Here is a 26,392-nt window from a genome sequence, read left to right on the forward strand (position 1 = left end):
TAAAACAACTATTGACAGAACTAAAGGGACAAATTGAAAGCAATATAATAGTAGGGTTCTTTAATACCCCACTAGCATCAATGGATAGGTCATCCAGGTAGCGAGTCAACAAGGAAACATTGGCCTTAAATGACACATTGGACCAGATAGACTTAATAAATATATACAGAACATTGCATCCAAAAGGAACAGAATATGCATCCTTCTCAAGTGCACATGGAAAATTCTCAAGGATAAAACATATGTTGGGAGACAAAACAAGTCTCAATAAATTTTAAAAGATTGAAATAATACCAAGCCACAGTTTTTCTGACCACAACAGTATGAAACTAGAAATCAACTACAAGAAGAAAACTGAAAAAAATCACAAAAATGTGGAGACCAAACATCCTACTGAACAACTATTAGGTCAATGATGAAATCAAAGGAGAAATAAAAAAATACAGAGAGACAAGTGAAAATGAAAATAACACATACCAAATTTATGGGATGCAGCAAAAGCAGTACTAAGAGGGTAGGTTACAGCAAAAAGGGACCTACCTCAAGAAACAAGAAAAATCTCAAATAAACAGTCTAACCTTACACCTAAAGGAAGTAGAAAAAGAAGAACAAGTCAAGTCCAAAATCAGCAGAAGGAAGGAAATAATAACAATCACAGGGGAAATAAACGAAATAGAGACTAAAAAAATCAGTGAAATTAAGAGTTGGTTCTCTGAAAATATAAACTAAACTGACAAACTTTTAGCTAGACTCACTAAGAAGAAAAGAAGACTCAAATACATAAAAACAGAAATAAGAGAAGCCGTAACTGATACCACAGAAATAGAAGTGATCATAAGAGACTACTACAAACGGCTATACACCAACAAATTAGAAAATCTAGAAGAAATGGATAAATTCTTAGACCATACAACCTTCTGTGACTGAACTATGAAAAAAATAGAAAATCTGAATAAACAGAACACCAGTAAGGAAACTGAAACGGTAATGAAAAACTTCACAAAAAATAAAAGTCCAGGACCAGATGGCTTCACTGGTAAATTCTACCAAACATTCATGGAAGATTTAATGCTTATCCTTCTCAAACTCTTCCAAAAAATTGAGGAGGAGGGAATGCTTCCTAACTCATTTTAAAGGCCAACATTACCCTGAAACCAAAACCAGACAGGGACACCACCAAAAAAGAATATTACAGGCCAGTATCTCTGATGAACATACATGCAAAAATTCTTACCAAAATATTAGCAAACTGAATACAACAATACATTAAAAGGATCATACAGCTCAATCAAGTGGGATTTATTCCAGGAATGCAGGGATGGTTCAAAATCTGCAGATCAATCAACATGAAAGACCACATTAATAAATTAAGGGATAAAAGTCCTTGATCATCTCAACAGATGCAGAGAAAACATTTGACAAGATTCAGCATCCATTTATGATAAAAAAAATTCTGAATAAAATGGGTACAGAAGGAAGTACCTCAACATAATAAAGACCATATATGACAAACCCACAGCTAACATCATACCCAATGGTGAAAACTGAAAGATATCCTTTTAAGAAAAGGAACAAGACAAGGATGCCCACTCTCACCACTTTTATTCTTTTTTATTGCGATAACATTGGTTTATAACATTGTATAGGTTTCAGGTGTACAACATAATAATTTCACATCTGTATATACTACAGCGTGCTCACCACCAAAAGTGTAGTTTCCATTCATCACCATATAATTGACCCCCTTTGCCCATTTTGCCCCCACATCCTTCCCCTCTGATAATCACTAATCTGTTGTCTGCTTCTAAGAGTTTGTTTCTGTGTCGTTTGTTTTGTTTTGGTTAATCAGCTGTGGGCTAATATAGACAAATTTTTCATAGCTAAATTGCGAAGATACTATGCTGTATCTAATGAGATAATACAGAGTTCAGGAAGCTATACTTTAATTTAAATTGAGTGGTCAGGGAAGGCAAAGATATTTGTTAAAAGATAAACTGAGGCATATTAACATTTTTTAGTTTATTTGAGCAAAAATTGATTTGAATCAAGCATCATCTAATTTAGACTGGATTGCAATATCTTCAAGAGTTAAGGAGAGCTTCCTGAACATAGCCTCATTTGCACTTACTCCTAGCCAGGGGAGTAGAGATCTGCTGAAGGAAGTGAACTTTTTAAATCATGGATGCCTCCTGGCAATTCCAATTTTTGTCTGTGGCTCAGGACTAGAAAGTTGACAGCCATGGAGGTGAGTAAAACTTAAGGGACTGTAGACTGCATGGGTGGTTTTATTCTGGTTGCCTTTATCTTGTGTCCCTTTCTTTGTACAGAGCCTAGAAGCAAGGTCCCCTGGGTTTGGAGCTGTTAACCAGAAGCGGGGAAATGGACCCCCAGGTTTGGAGAGTCTGGCATGATAGAGAAAGGAGTCAGATTGTCCTGAGAAATGGAGGCATTGGAAATCAGGGAGAAGTTTGTGAGGGCAGGGTCAACACCACTGTGGCAAATCCAACAGCCATGTTGAGGTGGGAGTACCCTCCTCTGCAGTGGCCTGAGATGTGTGAACAATGATATTATTTTTCCAGGCCAGAGCAAGACAAAACGTGAACAACCGCAACAACAAAAATAAAGACATTCATGGTGTAAAAATTAGGAAAAGGAAGGCCAGAGAGGGGAGGAGGACTGGAAAGAGACGTTCTCGATCTGACATCTTGGGAGGAAGCATCTACCTCGATGTTGGCCACTGCTCTTCCTACTTAATTTGATTTCGATGTCTCCAGCATTTGCACAGGACCAGATGTCAGGTGGAGCTTTCTTCGGTTGTGAAATGTGCACCCAAGTTTTGACACTTTGTAATTTGGCAGCGGAGTCATGGTCCAAGAGTACTTGGTAGGGTCCTTTCCATGAATCTTCCTTTTGCAAAAGCATTAGAGTAAAATAATATCTGTTTGGAAATGACAAAAGACTTAAAAATCCCCATGGTTAAAGATCTGATCAGAGTTCATTATAATGGAATTGACAAGGAAATTTTGTTATGTCTGTGACCTACGACATTTTAAGACAATTAGTGGAATTACAACTGATAACATTATACCAGGACATATCAGATTTTTAGGAATTTCATATGGCTTCTAGAACACATATTAATAACATGTGTCATACGAATATAATCTAAGAGTGTTTATCATCAGTTATTTGACAATGCTTCTGCTGTAATTTTTTTTTTTTAAAGATTTTATTATTTCCTTTTTCTCCCCAAAGCCCCCCGGTACATAGTTGTATATTCTTCGTTGTGGGTTCTTCTAGTTGTGGCATGTGGGACGCTGCCTCAGCGTGGTCTGATGAGCAGTGCCATGTCCGCGCCCAGGATTCGAACCAACGAAACACTGGGCTGCCTGCAGCAGAGCGCGCGAACTTAACCACTCGGCCACGGGGCCAGCCCCTCTTCTGCTGTAATTTAACATACCAAATAAGCCTATTAGTTTAATATCTCTCTTTTACAAAGTGAAAGACAAATCTTTTGAGATTTTTCCAGGGGCCATCTGAGAAATTTTAAAGTTATGTTGCATTCAAAAAGATTCCACTTAGAGTCTGATTTGGGGAAGTTGTCAAAACATCTAAAAGTTTGAACCATTGACTTGGGATCACAAACCATTATGAAATAACACTTCATTATCCATTTAACCAAAGTGACAATAGAAAAATTTAAAGTCTAATACAGAAGGTTACATAGTTGTAAACAAAACTTAGCTTTTTTAATATTGAGAAGATTGGGTTTTCTTAAGTAATCAAAAACCTAATAAAGACAATGTGAAGCACAGTAAATCATTTTGGTAAGACACAAAATCTTTGCTTTCAAGCTTTCCAGTTAGATTTAACCAAAAGGTAAAACAAACAAACAAACAAAAAAACCCCAAAAAACAAAAACTTTCACAACCTCTTATCAAGGGCAGACCATAGTCTAAGAAAACTTTGTTCTCTTAACAGAGTGAAACCAAATTCTAGTTTTGCACCAGTGCACTTTTGATATTAAAATTCATTGTTAAAAAACTTAAATAAATCCATGCCGAACACATAAAATTTCTTTCCCAAGATTCCTTTTTCTACAAACCTATAGCTTTTGATATCCATTCAGATTTTATCCTATGCTGTTTCCTCTTTCTCGTTCTGGAACAATCAGTCATTTTGCTTTCCTTACCTACTTTTCATATGCATTGTTTTCTTCCACTCTTGTTATTTCTAAATAGTTTTAATTAAATGTATTTATTAGAATTCTTAGCCCTTAGAATCCTTTATTCCTAGTGATAACTAAGAAGTAAGCAATTGTGGACTATTACACAAGCATTCTGTGAGTTGGCAAATTTGTAAACACATTTCATAATTTCTGGAAGTTTATCTTCCTCACAATGAATTTTTCAATGTGGCACAAAACATTGTGACACATTCCTTGCTAATAGACCACAATATCTTTAGTTACTTTGTAAAAGGAAGCCAAAAGTGGATAAACCTATGTTCAGTAATTAATGTTTCAGTATTTTATTTCATTTGGAAATGATCTAGACGTTCAATTAATACCCATTATTTAACATATTTCAGTATAACTTTAAGGTTTCAAGTTACCAAAAAAGATTTTGGAAACTATTTTTAAATAGATATACTATAAAGAATAATTATTGTTGAAAAGTTCACTTATAAACTTTTATCTTATTACATTTATTTAATTCATTTGCTTCCTAAAAATTATGCTTAGATTAGTCATTAAAACTTCACAAGATATTACACAGCTAATCATCATCTTAAGTTATCTTTCTTGCTGACAAATTCTGTAACAGAGAGAACATGAGCTTATTTGACTTTTGCTAAACCTAGGTAGAATAAAAGTTTTATATTTAATGCTGATAACTCTCAAGACATGCCTGTTTTAATTAAACCAAAAAACTTAAACTAGCTTTTATTTACTGAAGATTATTCTAGATCACATGAAATTGAAAAACATTTGGGTTAGTTTGTATATTTTTGAGAGTACACTTGATTTATATAAACTCTTGTTTGCCTTTAAGCCAACTAAATAGAGCTCTTTACAAATTAATTTTGGCAATACCGATGCGGGGTTGGTGAGCCGAGGAGTCGAAAGAAAGATTTCTTGGATTCTCAAGGTCTGGCAGTAGTGTTCTTTTATTTAGAGAATAGTGTGGAATAGCATGGGGACAGGATCCATGGGCAGTCAGAGCTGCTGTGTGGGGACAGGACCCATGGGCAAGAGGAGCTGCTGCTGCCACTTCTGCTACAAACATGGGTGGAGAGTAAGGCTAAATTTAAGGCATAGGTATGTGAGCCATCTCTTTACAAGACAAAGGAAAGAACATGTAAAAAAGTTAAAATGTTATCAGTGCAGGTGGGGTCTGGCCATTGGGTGGTCCCACAACTTTTAGATAAGAATCAAATCGGATTCAGTAAAGGCCAGAAGCCACCACCCTAAATCAGTTACATGAGGTTGCCAAACAGTAACCAACTTAAGTCCTTGCCTTCCCCATTAAGAGTTCCCAGAGATAAGGCCATCCTGCCTTCTTCCTGACACAGAGAGGAGGCATCTTTACAGATGGAGGTTTCCCTTACAAATGTAAATGTTTCCCAACAAAGGGCAAGCAAACTCCTCTCCTGCTCCTCGGAGCCTGCTTCTCATCTTCAGTTTTAAAATTAACCAGCCTAAAACCCTCATTAATACCATCTGGAGGTAGAAAAAATACAGATTTATAACATACATACATAGACAAACATAAACATGCAAACAGATCAAACAAAGATCTCCTAGCTTTTATTTTAAAATTTTAGCTGAGAGACAGGTATGGTAATGCAAGACTCACTAGTTTATAAAAAAATCAGTTTCATCCAAGTTGTGTTTCTGGCAGAGGGAGTAAATTAACTGCTCAGATGGCTAAAGCTTTTTACTATTATTTGTGGAAGAGATTTTCAATAAGCCTAGTTTTCAAAATTGCCTTTTCTTTTTCTTTCTTCTGATATGAATGACCTTGGTTCCTAGAGAAGACCAGGTAGAATATTTACATTTCAAAAGGCACAGAGAAAGAATACAAGTTCCACTTAGAAGGACTTTTGTTTCTGAAGCCCAGATCCTTTAGAATATCTGCAAGCCTTCTGAGATGAATATCGGAGGTTTTGGATTGGTAAAAAAGAGAGATGGGCTTTGAATTGTTTCTAGATCCACATTTCTGTTCTTGTAAAGACTCAATTTGTAAGACAAGTATGGTTGTTTTTAATTTCTCAGAGAATGGGATTGCAACCAGATTAATATCAAGGAGGGACCCCATCTACCAAGCACATTATCCTCAGTTTGCTTCTTTATATCAGGGAGAAGATCATCAACTAAGATGGAAAACAAAAGATCCCTATGTTCTAGAGTTAGAGCTGTGTGTCTTTGGAATATTTTAGTAAATTCTTCCACAAAGATTTCAGAATGTTCTTCTTTCCCTCTGGGTATATAGTTTCATTCTAGCTTAGGGGAGAAGGCCTAAAAAAATTGTTTTCTATCAGGCTCTAAATATCAGCTTCTTATTGGGCCAACTTTTGACCATAGAGATACTTAAAAAAATCCTTTTGAATATCTTGTCAGATTTCAGCCAGGGCAAATAGTGAATATTCCTGGCAGTACTGAACAACTCCATGGACACAAGAGGTGTCCTCAAAGAGGAAAAAAAGATACTACCTTCTCAGGATCCAGAGCCACTCTCCAAGATAATCAAAGCAAGAAAGAAATAATTCCCCTGAGAGCTGGCAACAGTGGGTAGAATCCCAGCTGCAAGTGGAGTGCAACCCACATTTCTGTCCAGCCATGTCCAGCTGCAGATGGGGTGCAACCCACATTTCTGTCCAGCCATATCTAGCTGCAGATGGGGTGCAACCCATATTTCTATCCAGCCATATCTAGCTGCAGATGGAGTGCAACCTACATTTCTGTCTTGCCTTATTGTAGGGGTCCACAACCCGATGATTGCCAGGCCAATTTCTCTGGCCACTAAAGGAGACAAACAATAAGGCAATAGTTATCCCTAGGAGGGAAAGGATCAACAACCAATGGGTACCTGAAAGCAGATTCATACTTTCAGTCAAGATCTAATTCTTACAAATGTTTTGTCCTGCCAATCTGAGTTTGGAATAGAAGGAATAATGTGAAATTTTACCTTCCTCTCTCAACCAGGCACCACAGATAGAGATCTGGAGGGTGACTTTGGTAAGAATTCTCACCCTTTGGCAGCTTCTACCAGTTTTCCTGGATCCTGTCTGCAGGCTCTGGAGCGAGTGGGGTGTCCCAGCAGGCCTCATCCTGGTACCAGACACAGTAGAGGAGGAAAAATAATTTTCCCTCTTCGTGTTTTGTGTTTGTCTGAGACCCCTTTTTCACCAGGGCATCTTCTAAATGGATAATCTTAGCTAGGTTAAAAGTTCTCCACCATGGCCACTATAATTCAAGACTGTCTTTGGTAAGGTTAACTTACTTGCCCATCCTTGAAAGAAAATTTTATCCACTCAAGGCCTCACACTGGACCCAGTCCAGCTTAAGTCACGTCCAGTCCAGACCCAGACCCAGCCCAGGTTTTTTTTTTTTTAGATTTTATTTTCCCTTTTTCTTCCCAAAGCCCCCCGGTACATACTTGTATACCTTCAGCTGCAGGTCCCTCCAGCTGTGGCATGTGGGACGCCGCCTCAGCATGGCCCTACCAGCAGTGCCACCGCCGTGCCCAGGATCAGAACCGAGAAACCCTGGGCTGCCAAAGCGGAGGCGTGAACCCAACCACTGGACAACAGGGCCAGCCACCCCCTCCCCCGCCCCTGTACCGCCCAGCTTGTAAGTCGGACCCAATCTGACTCCCGTCAGTTTCCAGACCCAGTCTGGAAAAAGAAATGTTCAAATAAAGTTTGAAAACTCATAATGCAAGAGCTGCAGAGCTAGGATCCCAGAAGGACTTAACAACCACCTCCAGAGGCAGCGAGAAAGCAGTGAGCTCAAGGGGCTCCACACACACCCACCTGGTTGCTCATTTCTCGGGGGCAGGCACCTTCAGGGTCTCCCTCAGTTCCCTCATTTAACACCAGGACTGTCAACAGGTACAGAACTGTTAAAAGACAAACTTAGGGATACTTAAAAATTTTAAGAGTTTATTTGAGCAAAAATCAATTTGAATTGGGCAGCATCCAATGTAGCACGTAGAAAGGAGCCCCGAGGGGCTGTACAAGATGAAAAACCTTTATAGGCTGAAGGGAGTGGGGACAAGGAAGTTATACTAGGCAAGCAAATTAGTTATTGAAAAGTCACTTTCCTTTAGAGGATGGAAGGGGCCTATCAGGCAGATTACCTAACTAGTGCTGGTGGGGTGATTCCTGGTTGACTGGTGTAAAGTTCCTTCTCTGGGAAAGCCGAACCTGTAATTAAGTTAAGTCTTGGTTTGATGACGTGGGGCTTAGTATAAGTGACTCCATTTTGGGCCTGTTGTCTTGTTTTGAACAGATTAAAGAACTTCAGTTATGGAACTTCTGGAGAGGGAGGCTTGAAATTTGGATGCAAGCTATTGCTCTAAGTGGTAATTAAAATTTTTGTTGATTAACTTTTTTCTTGCCTGAAAGATTAATACACGCATATGATAAAAAATTTAAGTAGTACAAGAAGAAGCACAGTGAAAAGTAAATATTCCCACATCTGATCCCTGAGTGCCAGTTTGTCTCGCCAAAGGCAACTGTGCCATTTCCTAGAGTGTTACCCTCAAATTAATCTGTAGATATGGACCTATATGTATCTTTTTCTGTATTGCATATCTTTTTATATAAATAGGTACCTGCTATACATGCTGTAGTATACTTTGCTTAAAATATGATCTTTACATAAATATCTTCATTCAATTCAAGAAGGTAAAGTGAATTTCTGAGGCATGTTAATTGCACATACTTGCATGTTGGTGTTCTCCTTATTTTTTCCCCCAAACTGTATTCATTTCTGCTAAAGCTGCAGAGGGCACTGTGGTCCTTCCAGAGGGAGGCATGGCCTCACATAGTGTTTGGCATTTCTTGATTATGGTGCAAATTTTAGGGGTCAGAGAGCTCCTGATATTACAAATATACATGAATTTGAAATACTTACCTGTGCTCACTTACTTTATGAATTTCATATAAAATTAATTGCAATGTATATTTATATCATTCCATCCCCTTCAACAGGAGTAATTTTTGTTTAATAGATAAACAGTGTTTAATTTCAAAAGCACAAGTCTTTAATCTTGCAACAATTATCTGCAATGATTACAGACATAGTGTCCCTTTCCTTTTAGTCATGGTTACACAGGAGTTCAGTGGCAGATGGAAACTGTACTGGCTTGGGTCAGTCCAACTCCACCATTTATAAGCTATGCCACACTAGAAAATCATTTATCTTGTAATTCACCATTGTCCCATCCACAAAATGAGAAAATTGTATGAGAATATTTCTAAGGTTCCTTTCAGCTTCAATAAGTCTATGACATCTTCATAAAAAAAGAAACTTGCTAAAATTGAGTATGGATGAGTGTCAAATAGAATACAGATGTATGAGAGGAAGGGAAAAGCAACCTAGGTTACAGAGAAAATCTAAGGTAGTCAGAGTGTTGCAGAGGCTGATGGCAGTCCACCAAAATCCACTCTCCTCTTTCCAACCAGAAAGCGAGACTACATTCCCAGCTTGTGTTTGACAAATAAAAATGGCAAGCAATAGGATATATTGGAGTATATGAGCAAGCCATTTGGTATAAACCTAATTCGGCCTGACCTTGTTTTTTCCAAAAGGGCCTGACTGTGGCTGTTGAGCACACATTGCATATCTGCTTAGACATTTCCTGTGGCAAGAACAAAGGCCCTTGAGATAAAGGTGCAACTTCCCCCCACATTGGCATTTCCTTAGGGATAAGCATCTTTCCTTAGGCTAGGAACTGATTGCTGCACTCACCTTGGACCACCCAGCTCACCTGTGACCACTCAGCTGGAGACAACAGACTGCCACCCTGCTGCGTTCACTGAGACAGCAGACCTACCTGCTGTTTCCATCAATCGCTGTGCGGACAGAGCAGTCTCGCGACTACTGTAAAAGGGACATTTCAATCCTATGTGAAACATCCTCTCTGGGGGTATATAACCACTCTGTGCACCCCACTTCTTTGGTGCCCTTTCTTCCTTTGGGAAGAAAGGCCCTGGGTTATAATCCTCAGATTTAAGCTCAGAATAAACTCACCCAAATTTTCATTTATAGATTGATTATGGATTATTTTCCTTGACAATGTCAACCACTTAACATATTTATTGGCATTTAATGTGTTTTCAGTCATTTGCTACTGTCAACAATGCCGCAACTGATAGCCTGATATACATGTCCTTGCACAGTCATTCAAATATATGTATTCATTCTTAAAAGCAGAATTGCTCGCATAAAGGGTACATGCGCCTTCCATTTTTTGATATTGCCAAATTACCTTCCAAAATAGTTTTATTAAATCAATAGTGTTTTCTACTCCTAAACAACGAACAATTATTAGCAACTGCAGGTCATGTTTTTGGTGAGAGAAAGGAGATAATTCTTGATGCTTCTTAAATCAACTAAGAAAAGGACTGAAAGGAAATGAAATTGCCTAAAGAAAATGTTAATACTTTACTGGGATACATATTTAAAACAAAGGAAAACCAAGCACTATTTCTGGGAAAGAATTCAGAATCACTTTTCCACTTTCGCTAATAAAAGTTTGAGCTCATTACTAAGTGAGTTTTTCCACTCTTCAATAATTCTTTTCCTAAGTCAACCTTTTAGGAACTTACAGCCAATGGGAACAGGAGTTCAAACAAAAAGAAAGAGGAAAAACCTAAAACTCACAGTTTCTAAGGAGCACAAGATTCTTTTGTTTCTGGGCTGGGTAGTAACTTTCAACTCTTGTCGTTTTAAGGGTTTTTAGATTAAAACAGGAAAAAGTATGACTGTTTAAAGGTGGTAATTCTCTTTTGATTGTGGAAAAAAATTTCTCTGCCGTGTTTTCCCACCGATTGCGAAGTCTTCAAGGGTGGGCGAAGGACGGCGTTCTAACCGGCTGCCCGCCCTCCAGAGGCTTCCAGCAGACGGCCATCGTCTCCGCTGCCGCCAGGACAGCCGCCCTCCGCGCCCCGTGGCCGCCTCTGCTCCAGACGCTGGAAACGCGCCTCCCCCGCGGCGAGCGTCCGGGGACGCAGGGGACGACGCGTGACGCCACGGGGCCGCCGCCCAATCAGACGCGGCGTCGCGGAAATTTTGAAATTTAAGGCGGCGCGGGCGGCGAGCCGGCCGGCGCTCGGCGGGATGGCGGAGGAGGCGGCGGTGGCCGTGTGCGTGCGCCTGCGGCCGCTCAACAGCAGGTAGGCCGTCGGCAGCTCGGCCGCTCGCCCTTGGTGCGCGGTCCCGGCCCGGGCGAGAGACGGGCCGGCCGGGGCTTCTCTCGACGCTGCGCAGCCGGCTCCCTGCGCGCTGGCCGCTGGCCCGGCCGCCCGGTGTCCCGGGGCGCGAGGCCCAGGCTGCTCGCTGCGCCCAGGCTTCGCTCCGGCGGCGGCTGGCTCAGCGTTCAGGACGCTGCGAGCCTGATATTCGCCCATTTGGAATTCTTTCCTTTTGGTACAGTGTAGACACTACCGTCGTTGCCCCGTGGATCTTACATTCTAGAGGAGGAGACACAGAGGTCATGAACCCTATAGAGAGAGCAGGAAGGGCAAGAAATGATGTCTGTTTGCTTCTCTAGTCTCTGCCCCTCCCTCAGAATACTAACACATTTTTGCATTTGAGAAATATGTGTTAAATGTTACTGTGTTAAATAAAGGGGAATATCAAGACGAGGACTTCCCTCTTGTCTAGGAGCTCATTATCTAATGCGTTAGAAGACAGCTCCGGAACAAAACCATCACGACACTGTGACAGGTGCTGTGACGGGCAGGTGGGGAGTGTGCCGGAGGGGTCATTAGCCCCACAGCGAGATGACGGCGTGGGAGACGGGCAGGGCTGGTGTCAGGAAAGTCCTGACACTTTTCAGGGAGAAAGAATAGTTACGTTACTTGATGGAAACGGAAGTCGGGGTATTCCAGGCACAGAGGGATTAAATCTCTTCTCTTGGGGGAACCTTCAGATAGTTGATTTGTCTTGAGTTAGGGTGTATATAGGAAGTCAGAGGAAGCAAAGGTTGAAGAGAGAAATAAACATGATCGAAGTCTCACGTGCCGTGTGTTGAGGATTTCGGATGGTTTTGAAAGATGTTAAGCAAGAAGGATAATCGGAGTTGCGTTTGAATGTATCTTTTCAGCATACAGTGCTGGGTGGGGGAAGGGCGTGAAGACCTTCCCAGGGACGCTCCGGTGAGAGGGCAGGAGGTCAGGGAAGCCCCATTGAAAAGTGGTGACCCCTTAAAGGTGGACTTTCCACATTTCTCCCAATTATAGTATAGGTCATTACCATCCTTTAAAATATTCTTCAGAAGACGAAATCTTTTAAATTATCTTTCATATAACAGACTTCAAAACTAGTTATAAAATGCACTGTTTTTATTCTTTTAGAGAAGAAGCTCTTGGAGAAGATACGCAAGTTTACTGGAAAACTGACAATAATGCTATTTATCAAGTTGATGGAAGTAAATCCTTCAATTTTGGTAAGCTTATAATAGCATCAAAAGTAAACATATTATCCTTCCTTTTAAGAGTACAAAAGGCTTATCCAGAATACTGGATTTGACATTAAAGATAAGACTAAGCCGTCTGTAAACTGCTTCAGTGGAAGATTTGAAAAATTGCTCATCCATCCTTTATGATAAGTAAGATAATGAATTGATGTTTAAAACACAGTTATAGTCATAATGCCTTATGACTGAAACTAACATTTTTCCTCTTATTCATTAGTGTATTTGTGGCCTAAGACTCCGTAAGCCCAAAATATGTTGCTTAATGTCAAGTCATCTTTAAGATCTTTCAGTTAGGTATATTCTTTCCACAATTATTTTCAAGAAAACTCTTTAAAGAATAAATAGTGAAGATATTCCTTCTTGGCTAGAATACAGCGGGTACCTACTGCCCCTTTTGTGGAGCTTGTCATATGGTGGGAAGAAAGACTTTAGACTACTAATTACACTTATGATGACATGGCTTTGTGGGAGTTTCTAGCAGGGGATCTAACTAGCTTAGGTACCCGGCACCTGTAGGATGAGCGAGAGCTAGCTAGGGCAAAAGGACTTGGAGGCCCTCAAGGTTGGCCAGGCTGATTTGTGTATTGATTTAGCACATTCTGTATAGTGCTGACCATGTGCCGGACACTGTTCTAAGCACCTCATATATATTAACTCATTTAATCCTCCTAACAAGCCCATGTGATAGGTACCTTCCCATTTTAATGAGGAACTGAAACGCAAATCACACAGCCAGCAAATGGAGGAGTCAGATCTGTGTTCCAGCCACACTGCCATGCTGCCACGTAGGCACCACAAAGCACAGTAAGGTCCCCTCAACAACCTTAGGAGTGAGAGTGATTAGGTTGTTGACTTAGTGTTATGCTAGAAAGCCAATATCTAAGCCTTTAGAGTAAAGATGTATAGAATAGAAAATGATTCCTGGTAAAGGACTATTTGATAGTATCAACATAAATTTTTAAAAGGTAGAACAGTATGTTCCCGAGATGATAAAACCAAGAACAAGGGATACACAGGCATTCTGACTCAAGTGCTGCAGGTTCTCAGTAGCTGTGTATGCTCACAAGGGGTTTGGACTCACCTACCTGTCTGAAGCAGCTGGTATTAAGATTTGAATCATCCTGCCATCTCTCCTTGCCCTGAACTCCTGACCCCTGGCAGCATTCAGATGGCACTTTGGTTTTCCATAGGGTTCTACCTGCAAGTGCAGATGTTGGTCATGGTGCAAGCCGTGTGAGCACTGAATTTCTCAAGACAGTTGATACATTTCCCTCCTGACTGACAAATCCATTTCTTGGGGGCTTTCTAATGTGAGCCCACCACTGAGAGAGTGGTCCATTTTTGATGCACCAACAAACGAGAGACCACATCCTGGACTGGTGGATTCATCATGGCAAATGCTACCTAACCCCAGCTCTCAGCAGCCAGCCAACCAGCTGTTCTCTGTAACACTTCAGCTTGGCTCGGTGCTTTTCTTCCAATTGTCTGTGTTTCTTGGTTTAGTTTGAGCCAGGCCTTCTTGCTAGATATGTTATAAACACTAAAATTTCTCAAAGAATAGTAATAGTTTGCATTTCCTAAGTATTAACCATATGTTCACAGTAATTCTCTAAGGAAGATAATATATATTCACTTTACAGGTTAGGGAAGTGAGGCACAGAGACATCATCCACGTTGCCCGAGGTCACATAGCTTGTAAGTGACAGAACCAGGATTTGCAGGCAGTCTGATTCCAGATCCCCAGGTTCAGCCACTATGCCTCACTGCCTCTTGAAAGCACATAAGATAGCTGACTTGTGTTTTTTTGTGTGAGAACCAGCACATTTTACTTTATAGAGAAGTGTATTTTCAGAGGACCAATAAGTTGAAGAAAATATTGTGAGTTAAATATTTTATCATACCATATCCTGACAATTTTATTTCTTTGGGCAGCTACTAATTCAAAGTGAAAACACAGTTGATTTGTTTAGTTTAACTTGTGTGGTTTTTTTTTTAGATCGTGTCTTTGACAGTGATGAATCTACTAAAAATGTGTATGAGGAAATCGCAATACCAATCATAGATTCTGCCATACAAGGCTACAATGGTTTGTATCCACTGCAGAAACGTTTTATTTAGTCTTGGGTGTGTGTTCAACAGTATTGATAGTTTTACATACTCTCGATGCTTTTTCAATCTTTGTGTGTGTGTGTTTTTGTGTCCCCAGGTACTGTATTTGCCTATGGGCAGACTGCTTCAGGAAAAACATATACCATGATGGGTTCAAAAGATTATTTGGGAGTAATACCCAGGGCAATTCATGACATTTTCCAAAAAATTAAGAAGGTAAATAGCCAAATTTCCGGTACATACGGGTAAAAGCAGTCACCTCTTGTCATGGTGGAAGGAAGCAGGTTTACAGTTCTCTTTCGATTATCCACGGGGAAGGAAGAAAGGCATAGCGTACATTTGCTTTCCCCACAGCCTTGCTTTAGAGCTTAGAGTCCTTTCATTCTTTCCCTTGAATCCTGAAGCAGTGCTGCTCCTGTCACAAAGCAGGCATTGAGGAACAAGAAATCTTAACCCTGCCTTTGAGGAGCTGTCCGTGATCCTTCAGGAGCAGGAGAGGGTAGATGTGGTGAGAAGAGCAGGATAGGCAACCTAATCAGTTAAGGCGGGTTTTCAATTTGTTTTTTCCTTACTGTTTTAATGATTTTTAATGTTCTTATTTGAACATCTGTTTGTAGGGTTTTATTTTAAGCTTAGAGAGTTGGACTGGGCACCCTCTTCTTCGAATTTTATGATGCCATACTTTTCATTATTTCTGAAACAATGCTTTTATATTTCTTTTTTTTTTTTTTAAAGATTTTATTTTTTCCTTTTTCTCCCCAAAGCCCCCCGGTACATAGTTGTGTATTCTTCGTTGTGGGTTCTTCTAGTTGTGGCATGTGGGATGCTGCCTCAGCGTGGTCTGATGAGCAGTGCCATGTCCGCGCCCAGGATTCGAACTAACGAAACACTGGGCCGCCTGCAGCGGAGCACGCGAACTTAACCACTCAGCCACGGGGCCAGCCCCAATGCTTTTATATTTTTGTGTTTACTTTTGTCAATATAGAACCATAGGATTTTGTTTGTTTGTTTTACAAAGATAACTTCTCAAAGAATATTTTAATGTTTATTATGAGCACATCAACATTCAGTATTAGGTTTTCATAACTGGGTGATCTCTGATGTTTTTACATATGTTTTCCCCTAGTTTCCTGATAGGGAATTTCTCTTACGTGTGTCCTACATGGAGATATACAATGAAACCATTACAGACTTACTCTGTGACACTCAAAAAATGAAGCCTTTGATAATTCGGGAAGACTTCAATGTGAGTAACAGTGGCTCAAACAATACAGTTACTTATTGGGATTATAGTTCATGAACATTAACCTTTACTTTCCATTATTTTTTAAAATGTCTCCTGTTTCTGTGATTTGTTTTTTGTTTTCTTTCTTAAATGTTTATGAGATCATCTTTTAAGTGATGTGTATCATTTTGAAATATTGACAGTTGTAATATTTTTGTGTAAGGGCCTCAAAAGAACAAGATGGAAGTATCAGGTTAGAATTTGGTGTGCTTTGGTATAGGATATAAATTGTAAATATCATAGATTTACTTCTTATTTTTATACAGAGTAATATTCTCCATTTTCTACTTTTAACTTCTACAAATTAATTCTGTAATAGTTTGCACCTTCTCTTGAGATGCACACTTTTAAGTGACTTCTATTTCTCTACTCTTCCCATCATTAACCTTGTTTCAGAGGAATGTATATGTGGCTGATCTCACAGAAGAAGTTGTTTATACACCAGAAATGGCTTTGAAGTGGATCACAAAGGGAGAAAGTAAGACTTTATGCTGTATTTCCTCAAAACACTTGTAGAATAGCAAAAACTATTCACTTGAATGTATTTAGGCTTCAAATCACACTTTTCACTTTTAAGCTACAGTAAAAGTTAATGTTTTTCTTTGGATTTTAATATATGCCGCTGAAATATGACTCATTTTTACAGAGAACAGACACTATGGAATCACAAAGATGAATCAAAGGAGCAGTCGTTCTCATACCATTTTTAGGATGGTGGGTAATTCTCTCTCTACTTGATCTTTCCAATTAAGAAGACACTAATTTTTCTACAAGTTGCCTTTTCTGTCTAGATTTTGGAAAGTAGAGAGAAAGGTGAACCCTCTAATTGTGAAGGATCTGTCAAGGTGTCCCATTTGGTGAGTATTGGTAAACCCTGCTAATGTACTCTATGGGCCAAAGCAAAATTTAATTCAGCTGCTGGATGTTTGGTTTCATAAGAACTGTTAACTAAATAGGGAAAAACATCTATAAATTGGTAGTTTATTCTTATCGGTAGCATGAGATTACTAGTTAAAATATAGGAAAAATTCGGGGGTCTTTCTTCCTGTTATGTTATGGCTGCCATCTCCTAAAATTTAGATGTAATGGTTGCAGGAGTTGAGGCCTTTCCTAACCAGTAACGAAAGAGGATTTGGGTTTTTTTTTCCAATCTACATTTAAAACTTAAAGTAATCTTGGAATTTGGTGATTTTTTTTTTAACTTAGTCTCAGCCAGTAGAATTGAGACTTGTGAGATCAACAGAAACCTAGATGGGATGGTTAAAAAATAAATCACATATTCAAGTTCGTTCTTAAGTACAATAAAAAAATACGTTTTATATTATGAGCACAATGTTTTATGGTTTTTATTTTTTTAATGAAAAAAAATTACATTTATTTAACCGATGGAAATGTTGCCACTGTTGACGATGTATTCAAAGTATGCATTCTGTAGATGGCACTCTCTTTGGTTTACAGCACAGGCCTTCCCATGCATCCTCCAAGTTGTGTTGGATCATATGCTGATTCACCCAGAGTTTCTTTTTGTTTTCAAATGGAGTGTTTCTTCCAATAAACTTTATTTTTCCCCCAAGGTAGTTTCTTTCTTTCTTTTTCTTTTTTCTTACTGTTCTGTTGGACATGCGTGTCAGTGAAAGCAAATTAAAATGAATTGAGGGGGTTTGCGGCATTCGACAGATCTGAAGAATTTATTGCAACAGGAGAAACCATTGTGGTCTTTCTTATCATTTAATTTTAACAGTCCGTAGATACTGGGACTTTTTGTTCCCCCTTAATTGCAATTTTTCTCCCAAATGGTGGGTTGAATTTATTTATTTATTTATTTATTTTTTATTGAGTTAATGATAGGTTACAATCTTGTGAAATTTCAGTTGTACATTACTGTTTGTCATTCGTGTTGTAGGTGCACCACTTCACCCTTTGTGCCCACCCCCCACCCCACCTTTCCCCTGGTGGCCACTAATCTGGTCTCTTTGTCTACATTTTTAAATTCCTCATGTGAGTGGAGTGAATCAGAGATTATCCTTCTCTAACTGGCTTATTTCACTTAACATAATTCCATCAAGGTCCATCCATGTTGTTGCAAATGGGATGATTTTGTTCTGTTTTGCATCTGAGTAGTATTCCATTGTATATATATATACCACATCTTCTTTATCCATTCATCTGTTGATGGGCACTTAGGTTGCTTCCATATCTTGGCTATTGTAAATAATGCTGCAGTGAACATTGGGGTGCATAGGACTTTTGGAATTGCTGACTTCAAGCTCTTTGGATAGATATCCAGTAGTGGAATGGCTGGATCGTATGGTAGTTCTATTTTTAATTTTTTGAGGAATCTCCATACTGTTTTCCATAGTGGCTGCACTAGTTTGCATTCCCACCAGCAGTGTATGAGGGTTCCATTCTCTCCACAACCTCTCCAACATTTGTTAATATTAGATTTAGATATTTTTGTCATTCTAATGGGTGTAAGGTGATATCTTAGTGTAGTTTTGATTTGCATTTCCCTGATGATCAGTGATGATGAGCATCTTTTCATGTGCCTATTGGCCATCCGTATATCTTCTTTGGAGAAATGTCTGTTCATGTCTCCAGCCCATTTTTTGATCGGGTTGTTTGATTTTTTGTTGTTGAGTTGTGAGAGTTCTTTATATATTATGGATATTAAGCCTTTGTCAGGTATATGACTTGCAAATATTTTTTCCCAGTTAGTGGGTTGTTTTTTTGTTTCAATCCTGTTTTCATTTGCCTTGAAGAAGCTCTTTAGTCTAATGAAGTCCCATTTGTTTATTCTTTCTATTGTTTCCCTTCTCTGAGTAGACATGGTGTCCGAAAAGATCGTTTTAATACTGATGTCAAAGAGCGTACTGCCTACGTTTTCTTCCAGAAGCCTTCTGGTTTCAGGTGTCACCTTTAGGTCTTTGATCCATTTTGAGTTTATTTTGGTGAATGGTGAAAAAGAATGGTCAATTTTCATTCTTCTACATATGGCTTTCCAGTTTTCCCAGCACCATTTGTTGAAAAGACTTTCTTTTCTCCATTGTATGCACTCTGCTCCTTTGTCGAAGATAAGCTGTCCATAGGTGTATGGTTTTATTTCTGGGCTTTCAATTCTGTTCCATTGATCTGTGCACCTGTTTTTGTACCAGTACCATGCTGTTTTGATTACTGTAGCTTTGTGGTAAGTTTTGAAGTCAGGGATTGTAATGCCTCCCGTTTTGTTCTTTTTTCTCAGGATTGCTTGAGCAATTTGGGGTCTTTTGTTGCCCCATATAAATTTTAGGATTCTTTGTTCTAATTCTGTAAAGAATGTCATTGGGATTCTGATTGGGATGGTGTTGAATCTGTAGATTGCTTTAGGTAGAACGGACATTCTAACTATGTTTATTCTTCCAATCCATGTACATGGAATGTCTTTCCATCTCCTTATGTCATCATCCAATTCTCTCAAAAAGGCCTTGTAATTTTCATTATATAGGTCCTTCACTTCCTTAGTTAAATTTACCCTAAGGTATTTTATTCTTTTTGTTGCTTTTGTGAATGGTATTGTGTTCTTGAGTTCTTTTTCTGTTAGTTCGTTGTTAGAATATGGAAATGCTACTGATTTATGCAAATTGGTTTTATACCCTGCAACTTTGCTGTAGTTGTTGATTACTTCTAAGAGTTTTCCAATGGATTCTTTGGGGTTTTCTATATATAAGATCATGTCATCTGCAAACAGCGAGAGTTTCACTTCTTCCCTCCCTATTTGGATTCCTTTTATTCCTTTGTCTTGCCTGATTGCTCTGGCCAGGACTTCCAGTACTGTGTTAAATAAGTGTGTACAGTACTGTGTTAAATAAGTGATGATACATGTCTCGTCCTGTTTTCATGGGGATGGTGCTCAGTTTTTGCCCATTGAGTATGATGTTGGCTGTGGGTTTGTCATATATGGCCTTTATTATGTTGAGATAGTTCCCTTCTATGCCCATTTTGTTCAGAGTTTTTATCATAAATGGCTGTTGGATCTTGTCAAATGCCTTCTCTGCATCTATTGAGATGATCATGTGGTTTTTATTCCTCAGTTTGTTGATGTGGTGTATCACGTTGATTGATTTGCGGATGTTGAACCATCCCTGTGTCCCTGGTATGAATCCCACCTGATCATGATGTATGATCCTTTTGATGAATTGCTGAATTCGGGTTGCCAAAATTTTGTTTAGAATTTTTGCATCTATGTTCATCAGTGATATTGGCCTGCAGTTCTCTTTTTTCGTGGTGTCCTTGTCAGGCTTTGGTATCAGCGTGATATTGGCCTCATAGAATGTGTTAGGAAGTGTTCCATCCTCCCTAATTTTTTGGAATAGCTTGAAAAGGATAGGTATTAAATCCTCTCTGAAAGTTTGGTAGAATTCCCCAGGAAAGCCATCTGGTCCTGGGGTTTTATTCTTTGGGATGTTTTTGATTGCTGTTTCAATCTCTTGCCTTGTGATTGGTCTGTTCAAATTGTCTGCTTCTTCTTGAGTGAGCTTTGGGAGATTGTAGGAGTCTAAGAATTTATCCATTTCCTCTAGGTTATCCATTCTGTTAGCATAGAGTTTTTCATAGTATTCTCTTATAATCCGTTGTATTTCTGCAGAGTCTGTTGTTATTTCTCCTCTTTCATTTCTGCTTTTGTTTATTTGAGCTTTCTCCCGTTTTTTATTTGTAAGTCTGGCTAGGGGGTTGTCAATTTTATTTATCTTCTCAAAGAACCAACTCTTTGTTTCGTTGATCCTTTCTACTGCCTTTTTTGTTTCAATAGTATTTATTTCTGCTCTGATTTTTATTATTTCTCTCCTTCTGCTGACTTTGGGCTTTGTTTGTTCTTCTTTCTCTAGTTCAGTTAGGTGTAGTTTAAGATTGCTTATTTGGGATTTTTCTTGTTTGTTAAGATGTGCCTGTATTGCAGTGAATTTTCCTCTTAACACAGCTTTTGCTGTATCCCATATGAGTTTGTATGGCATGTTATCATTTTCATTTGTTTCTAGGTATTTTTTCTTCTTTAATTTCTTCAACGATCCATTGCTTGTTCAGTAGTGTATTGTTTAGGCTCCACATCTTTGTGCCTTTCTCAGCTTTTTTCTTCTAATTAATTTCTAGCCTTATAGCATTATGATCGGAGAAGATGCTTATTATTTCAATTTTTTTTTAAATTTGTAGAGGCTTGCCTTGTTTGGCAACATATGGTCTATCCTTGAGAATATTCCATTTGCACTTGAGAAGAATGTGTATTCTGCTGTTTTAGGATGAAGTGATCTATATATGTCTATTAAGCCCAATTGTTTTTTCATTTAGCTCCACTATTTCCTTGTTGATTTTCTGTCTGGATGATCTGTCCATTGATGTGAGTGGGGTGTTGAGGTCCCCTACTATTATTGTGTTGTTTTTAACATCTTCCTTTAGGTCTGTTAATAGTTGCTTTATGAATCTTGGTGCTCCTGTGTTGGGTGCATAGATATTTATAAGTGTTATTTCTTCTTCATGAAGTGTCCCTTTGATCATTATATATTGTCCCTCTGTGTCTCTCTTTACCTGTCTTATTTTGAAATCTGCTTTGTCTGATATAGGAATTGCAACACCTGGTTTTTTTTTGCTTGCTATTAGCTTGAAGTATTGTCCTCCACCCTTTCACTCTGAACCTGTGTTTGTCCTTGAGGCTGAGGTGTGTTTCCTGGAGGCAACAAATTGTTGGATCTTGTTCTTTAATTCATTTTGCCACTCTGTGTCTTTTTATTGGAGAGTTCAGTCCATTTACATTGAGAGTGATTATTGATTCATGTGGACTTAATGCTGTCAATCTGTTGCTCGTTATCTGGTTTTCCTGTGTTTGTCTTCCTGTGTGCTTTAGCCTACCCATTTAATACTGCACTTTCTTATGCTGGGTTTCTTAGCTTTTTCCTTATTTATGTTTTGTGGCTTTGTTGTGTTTTTTAGTTTAGTGTCTACCCTGAAGTTTGTATTTTGAATCTCGTGTATAATATAGTCTATTCTCTGGTGGTCTCTTACTTACTTGGCCTAGACTAATTTAGTCCCTTTGCTCTTCCCCTCCTAAATTATTATTTTCATTTCTTTTTTTTTTAAGATTTTATTTTTTTCCTTTTTCTCCCCAAAGCCCCCCAGTACATAGTTGTATATTCTTCGTTGTGGGTCCTTCTAGTTGTGGCATGTGGGACGCTGCCTCAGCGTGATTTGATGAGCAGTGCCATGTCTGCGCCCAGAATTTGAACCAACAAAACACTGGGCCGCCTGCAGCAGAGCGCGCGAACTTAACCACTTGGCCATAGGGCCAGCCCCGTTATTTTCATTTCTTATTCCAACTCGTGTTATGAGTTTGTAGTTAGAGTGATAAGATCCACTTTGCTTTGGTAGTTTCCTTACCTTTGTCCTAATGCTATAGGTGAATATTTGCTATCCTATTCTGGTTCTATTTATCTGTCTCCCTACTCTGTGGATTGTGTCCCCTTTCTCCCTTTTTTCTTTTTTCAGGTATGAGAGCCTTCTTGAGGATTTCTTGTAGTGGAGGACTTTTGGTTAGAAATTCCCTTAACTTTTGTTTGTCTGGAAAAGATTTAATTTCTCCCTCACATCTGAAGGATATTCTTGCTGGATAGAGTATTCTTGGCTAAAGATTTTTATCTTTTAAAGTTTTGAATATGTCACTCCATTCTCTCCTAGCTTGTAAATTTTCTGCAGAGAAATCTGCTGAAAGTCTGATAGGAGTTCCTTTGTAGGTTATTTACTTCTGTCTTGCTGCCCTGAGTATTCTTTCTTTGTCTTTCATTTTTGCCATTTGTACTACTATATGCCTTGCAGTAGGTCTTTTCACATTGACAAATCTAGGAGATCTGAAAGCTTCCTCTACACACATTTCTCCCTCAATCCCTAGATTTGGGTAGTTCTCTTCTATAATTTCATTAAGAACACTTTCTGCTCCATTTTCCTTTTCCACGTTCTTGGGAATTCCTATTATCCATAAATTCTTTCTTCTCATTGAATCCGCTATCTCTCAGAGATTTTCCTCATTTTTTTTAACTCTTAGTTCTCTTTCTTCCTCTGTCTGGAGCCATTCGGCCTGTATATCTTCAATTATGCTAATTTGCTCCTCTCTGGTGTCTACACAGGCATTCAGGGAGTCCGTATTCTGTTTTATCTGGTCCATTGTGTTTTTCATCTCTAGTTATTCTGTTTGATTCTTCTTTATAATTTCAATCTCTTTTGTGAAGTAACTCCAGAACTCGTTGGCTTGTTTCTCTATCTTTCTCTCTATCTCATTGGGTTTTTTGATTATAGCTGCTCTGAACTCATTTTCACTTAGTTTACCTATTTCTAAGTTCTCAGGACTTAATTCTGTGTTTTTATTGTTTTCCTTCTGGTCTGGAGCTTTTATAAATTGCTGGATGGTAGAGGAGCGGTTTTTTCACATGGTGGTAGAATTGAGTTGCAGTTACAGCCTGTTGCCACTATATGGGGGTTGAGAGCCGTGTGTTTTGAGCTCTCCGCCTTTGGACAAGATGGCAGCACCCAGCATTGTTTGCCAGGGGGAGGGGCTGTTTTTCTGGCTCGCCGATCTGGATTTGGATCAGTTCTGTTTTCTGGTCTCCTGAGGCCCTGGGTTTATGGGGTCCCCACACATGGAAGCTTTCCCCCATCAGCGGGTTTCCACTATACCGGCGGCAGGAGTCCTGGGCAATCCCCCGGTCACGTGGCCCCTCCCCCACTCCTTCCCTCACCTGCGGCAGTGATCCCAGACTCTAGGGGAGGGAGCGAAGTTCTCTCCTACCCTGTTCCAGCTCCTCTGAGGCCAGCAGCAGGGTCTCTGTCCTCCGTCTTTTTGATACTCTAGGTCTCTGATCTCCTGGCATTAGGTTTATTAGCTGAAATTCAGTTTTTTTTCAGTCCTTTGTTGTAGTTTGGAGGGGAGAGAGTCCCAGGTCACCTCACCCCGCCATTTTGGTCCACCCACCCCGTCCATGAGCACAATGTTTTAGACTGTAAATCGCTTGAAGGGAAGAGTAATGTCTAATTCATCTTTATAGCCCCAACACATCGTATGTAGTTTATATTCAATACCTGTTTGTTGAATGAGTGAACATAAGCATTATGCAAACACTCCTTACCACATAAGTAAACCTCCCATTTCCTTCTTGCTGCGCTGTATCAATTCTCTCTGTTTTTGTGCTTCCTTCCTATTCCTTACCATTATTACTTTATTCTCTGTCTTCAGGACCTAAATTCTTTAGCTTGATGTGGGATACGATTTAAGATTATTCTGTTTGGGAGCTGGCCCCGTGGCCAAGAGGTTGAGTTCTCATGCTGCTTTGGAGGCCTGGGGTTTCGCCACTTTGGATCCTGGGTGCGGACCCAGCACCGCTCATCAGGCCACGCTGAGGTGGTGTCCCACATAGCACAGCCAGAAGGACCTACTACAACTAGAATATACAACTGTGTGCTGGGGGGCTTTGGGGAAAAGAAGAAGTGGGGGGGAAGATTGGTAACAGATGTTAGCTCAGATGCCAATCTTTAAAAAATAAAGATTATTTTATTTGAAAACTTCAGGGAAAAAACGAGTAAATCTATAATATGTTTATTCACTTTTAGATTTTGAAAAATCACTCAAGTATCTAATTCTAGTTCACCCCAGTTATTTTACTACACAGTATAATGTCTATTATAATAGCCTATTCTTTCTTCAGTTTAGCAATAAAAAACCCCACAAAACCTAACTTCTGTTTTGTTTTCCAAACCTGGCCTGTGATATTTCACTGCAATTTTTAACTTTTCTCTTAATAATGTAGCTTTAATACTCTTGACATATTCAGTGATCCATTTGGTGACTTTTCTTGTGTTCTTTGATGTTCTATTATCTGGCGACCTTAGATATCATCAAGTCCAGCCCTCCAGCCTCCCGCTCACTCTAAGTATCTTCTTGGAAAGAAGTCTTCCCCAGAGTCATTTTCTGGCTCTTTGGAGGGAGTCTCTGAGTGTCTCCTGGCCTTTCTGGGAGAATAATATCCAGGTTCTCTTAGCTCTGCTCCGTCTCTGTTCCCTTCTGTGGCTTCTTTTCCCTACCTTTCTAACAAAAACTCAGGCGTGTTCTGTGGCCTTTCTTACTTCCCCGTTGCCCTCTGACATTTGGTTCACATTTGTCTTTTGATGACAGCCATATATTTATTTTGTCTAGAGCTCTGAGTTCTAATTCATATCTTCCTAAAGATTGTTATAATGGTGTGTCTCACTGATATCTCAAATTTTAGTGTGTCTAAAACCAAGTTATTTCTTCCTACCATGGTGAATATTCCTTTTTTCCAGTATTATCAGTGTTATCCTGGTCACCTAGGCTGGAAACCCAAGTCAGTTTCACCTCATCTTTTTCTGCCTTCTCTTTTGTCCTGTCATCCCCGTTTTTTATTGATGCTACCCTTTAGCATTCCATGGGTGTCATACTCAAGTCCTCATCTCTTGAATTACTGTATCATTCCCCTGGACCTGGCCCCCATGACCTGGTTTTGCTTCTTCAGTCTGTTATGCAGATTTCTGATGTCACTAAGCTTGTGTCGTGTCACTTCCTTGGACAAGATCTGGCCACTCTTAACCAGTCTAACTTGACGTCCTTCTGCTCCATGTGCGCTCCTCTCTTAAGGATAGGTTGGGCCACTTGGTATCTTTGAACACTAATGCTTATTCCCATCTTTATACCTAAGTTCATGCTGCCTTCACCACCACTTCACCCCTTTATTATGTATCTAGGCCATCTGTGGTAGATACTACACAGGAAAGGTGAGACTTCTTTGAATGTTTTAAAGAAAGAAGTATCTGAGACAGGACTCCAAAGCAGAAGTGTGTAATCACCTGCTCATCACTGGAGGTCTCCACAGAGACAAATAATTTAAATCTTTGACTTTCTTTTAATGCATTAAGAATATTTGCGGAGGCTTTACAGTGTTCTGAGCCCAGGACTGGGCTCTGAGATTAAAAGAGTAAAGAAGACATCCCTCCATACTTACTGTCTCCATGGCAACCTCCCTAGTCCAGGCCGCCTTGTCTCCATTCACATTCCTGCCCCAGCCTCCTAACTGGGCTCCTGGCTACGGTCTTGCCCCTCTCCAATCTGTTTGCCCCCCAGGGGCCCAGGTGACCCTTGAGGAAGTTCAGTCAAGCATGTCACTCTTGTCAAAGCCGTCCAATGGCTTCCCATTGCATCCCAAAAACCCGCTTCTGTACCCTATCTTGTCCCATCTCTCCTTCACCAACTCTGCCACACTGC

The 26,392-nt window shown here is 39.6% G+C and overlaps 1 protein-coding gene and 1 long non-coding RNA gene across 3 annotated transcripts in view; one reads left to right on the forward strand and one right to left on the reverse strand.

Annotated features, from left to right (window-relative positions):
• Positions 1 to 1,585: 1,585 nt before the first annotated feature.
• LOC139044930 (uncharacterized) lies at positions 1,586 to 11,221 on the reverse strand. Of its 2 annotated transcripts, none has more exons than XR_011502421.1 (4): positions 11,059 to 11,212; positions 8,038 to 8,123; positions 7,191 to 7,333; positions 1,586 to 3,444 (listed from the first exon to the last, which is right to left on the reverse strand). It is a non-coding gene; the product is annotated as an uncharacterized lncRNA (long non-coding RNA). The 2 variants fall into 2 exon arrangements; XR_011502420.1 differs by having other exon boundaries at positions 3,223 to 3,444; positions 10,895 to 11,221.
• Positions 11,222 to 11,306: 85 nt separating this feature from the next.
• CENPE (centromere protein E) overlaps positions 11,307 to 26,392 on the forward strand; it is an 85,000-nt gene continuing 69,914 nt past the window's right edge. Inside the window, exons 1-8 of the mRNA XM_070506510.1 lie at positions 11,307 to 11,406; positions 12,589 to 12,680; positions 14,707 to 14,796; positions 14,917 to 15,035; positions 15,946 to 16,065; positions 16,501 to 16,582; positions 16,751 to 16,818; positions 16,896 to 16,961. Of these exons, the coding sequence (XP_070362611.1) occupies positions 11,351 to 11,406; positions 12,589 to 12,680; positions 14,707 to 14,796; positions 14,917 to 15,035; positions 15,946 to 16,065; positions 16,501 to 16,582; positions 16,751 to 16,818; positions 16,896 to 16,961 (693 nt within the window). The 5' untranslated portion in view covers positions 11,307 to 11,350. The remainder of the gene's footprint in view (positions 11,407 to 12,588; positions 12,681 to 14,706; positions 14,797 to 14,916; positions 15,036 to 15,945; positions 16,066 to 16,500; positions 16,583 to 16,750; positions 16,819 to 16,895; positions 16,962 to 26,392) is intronic.

The sequence above is a fragment of the Equus asinus genome, chromosome 3, assembly GCF_041296235.1.
Source record: "Equus asinus isolate D_3611 breed Donkey chromosome 3, EquAss-T2T_v2, whole genome shotgun sequence".
NCBI classification, from domain to species: domain Eukaryota; kingdom Metazoa; phylum Chordata; class Mammalia; order Perissodactyla; family Equidae; genus Equus; species Equus asinus.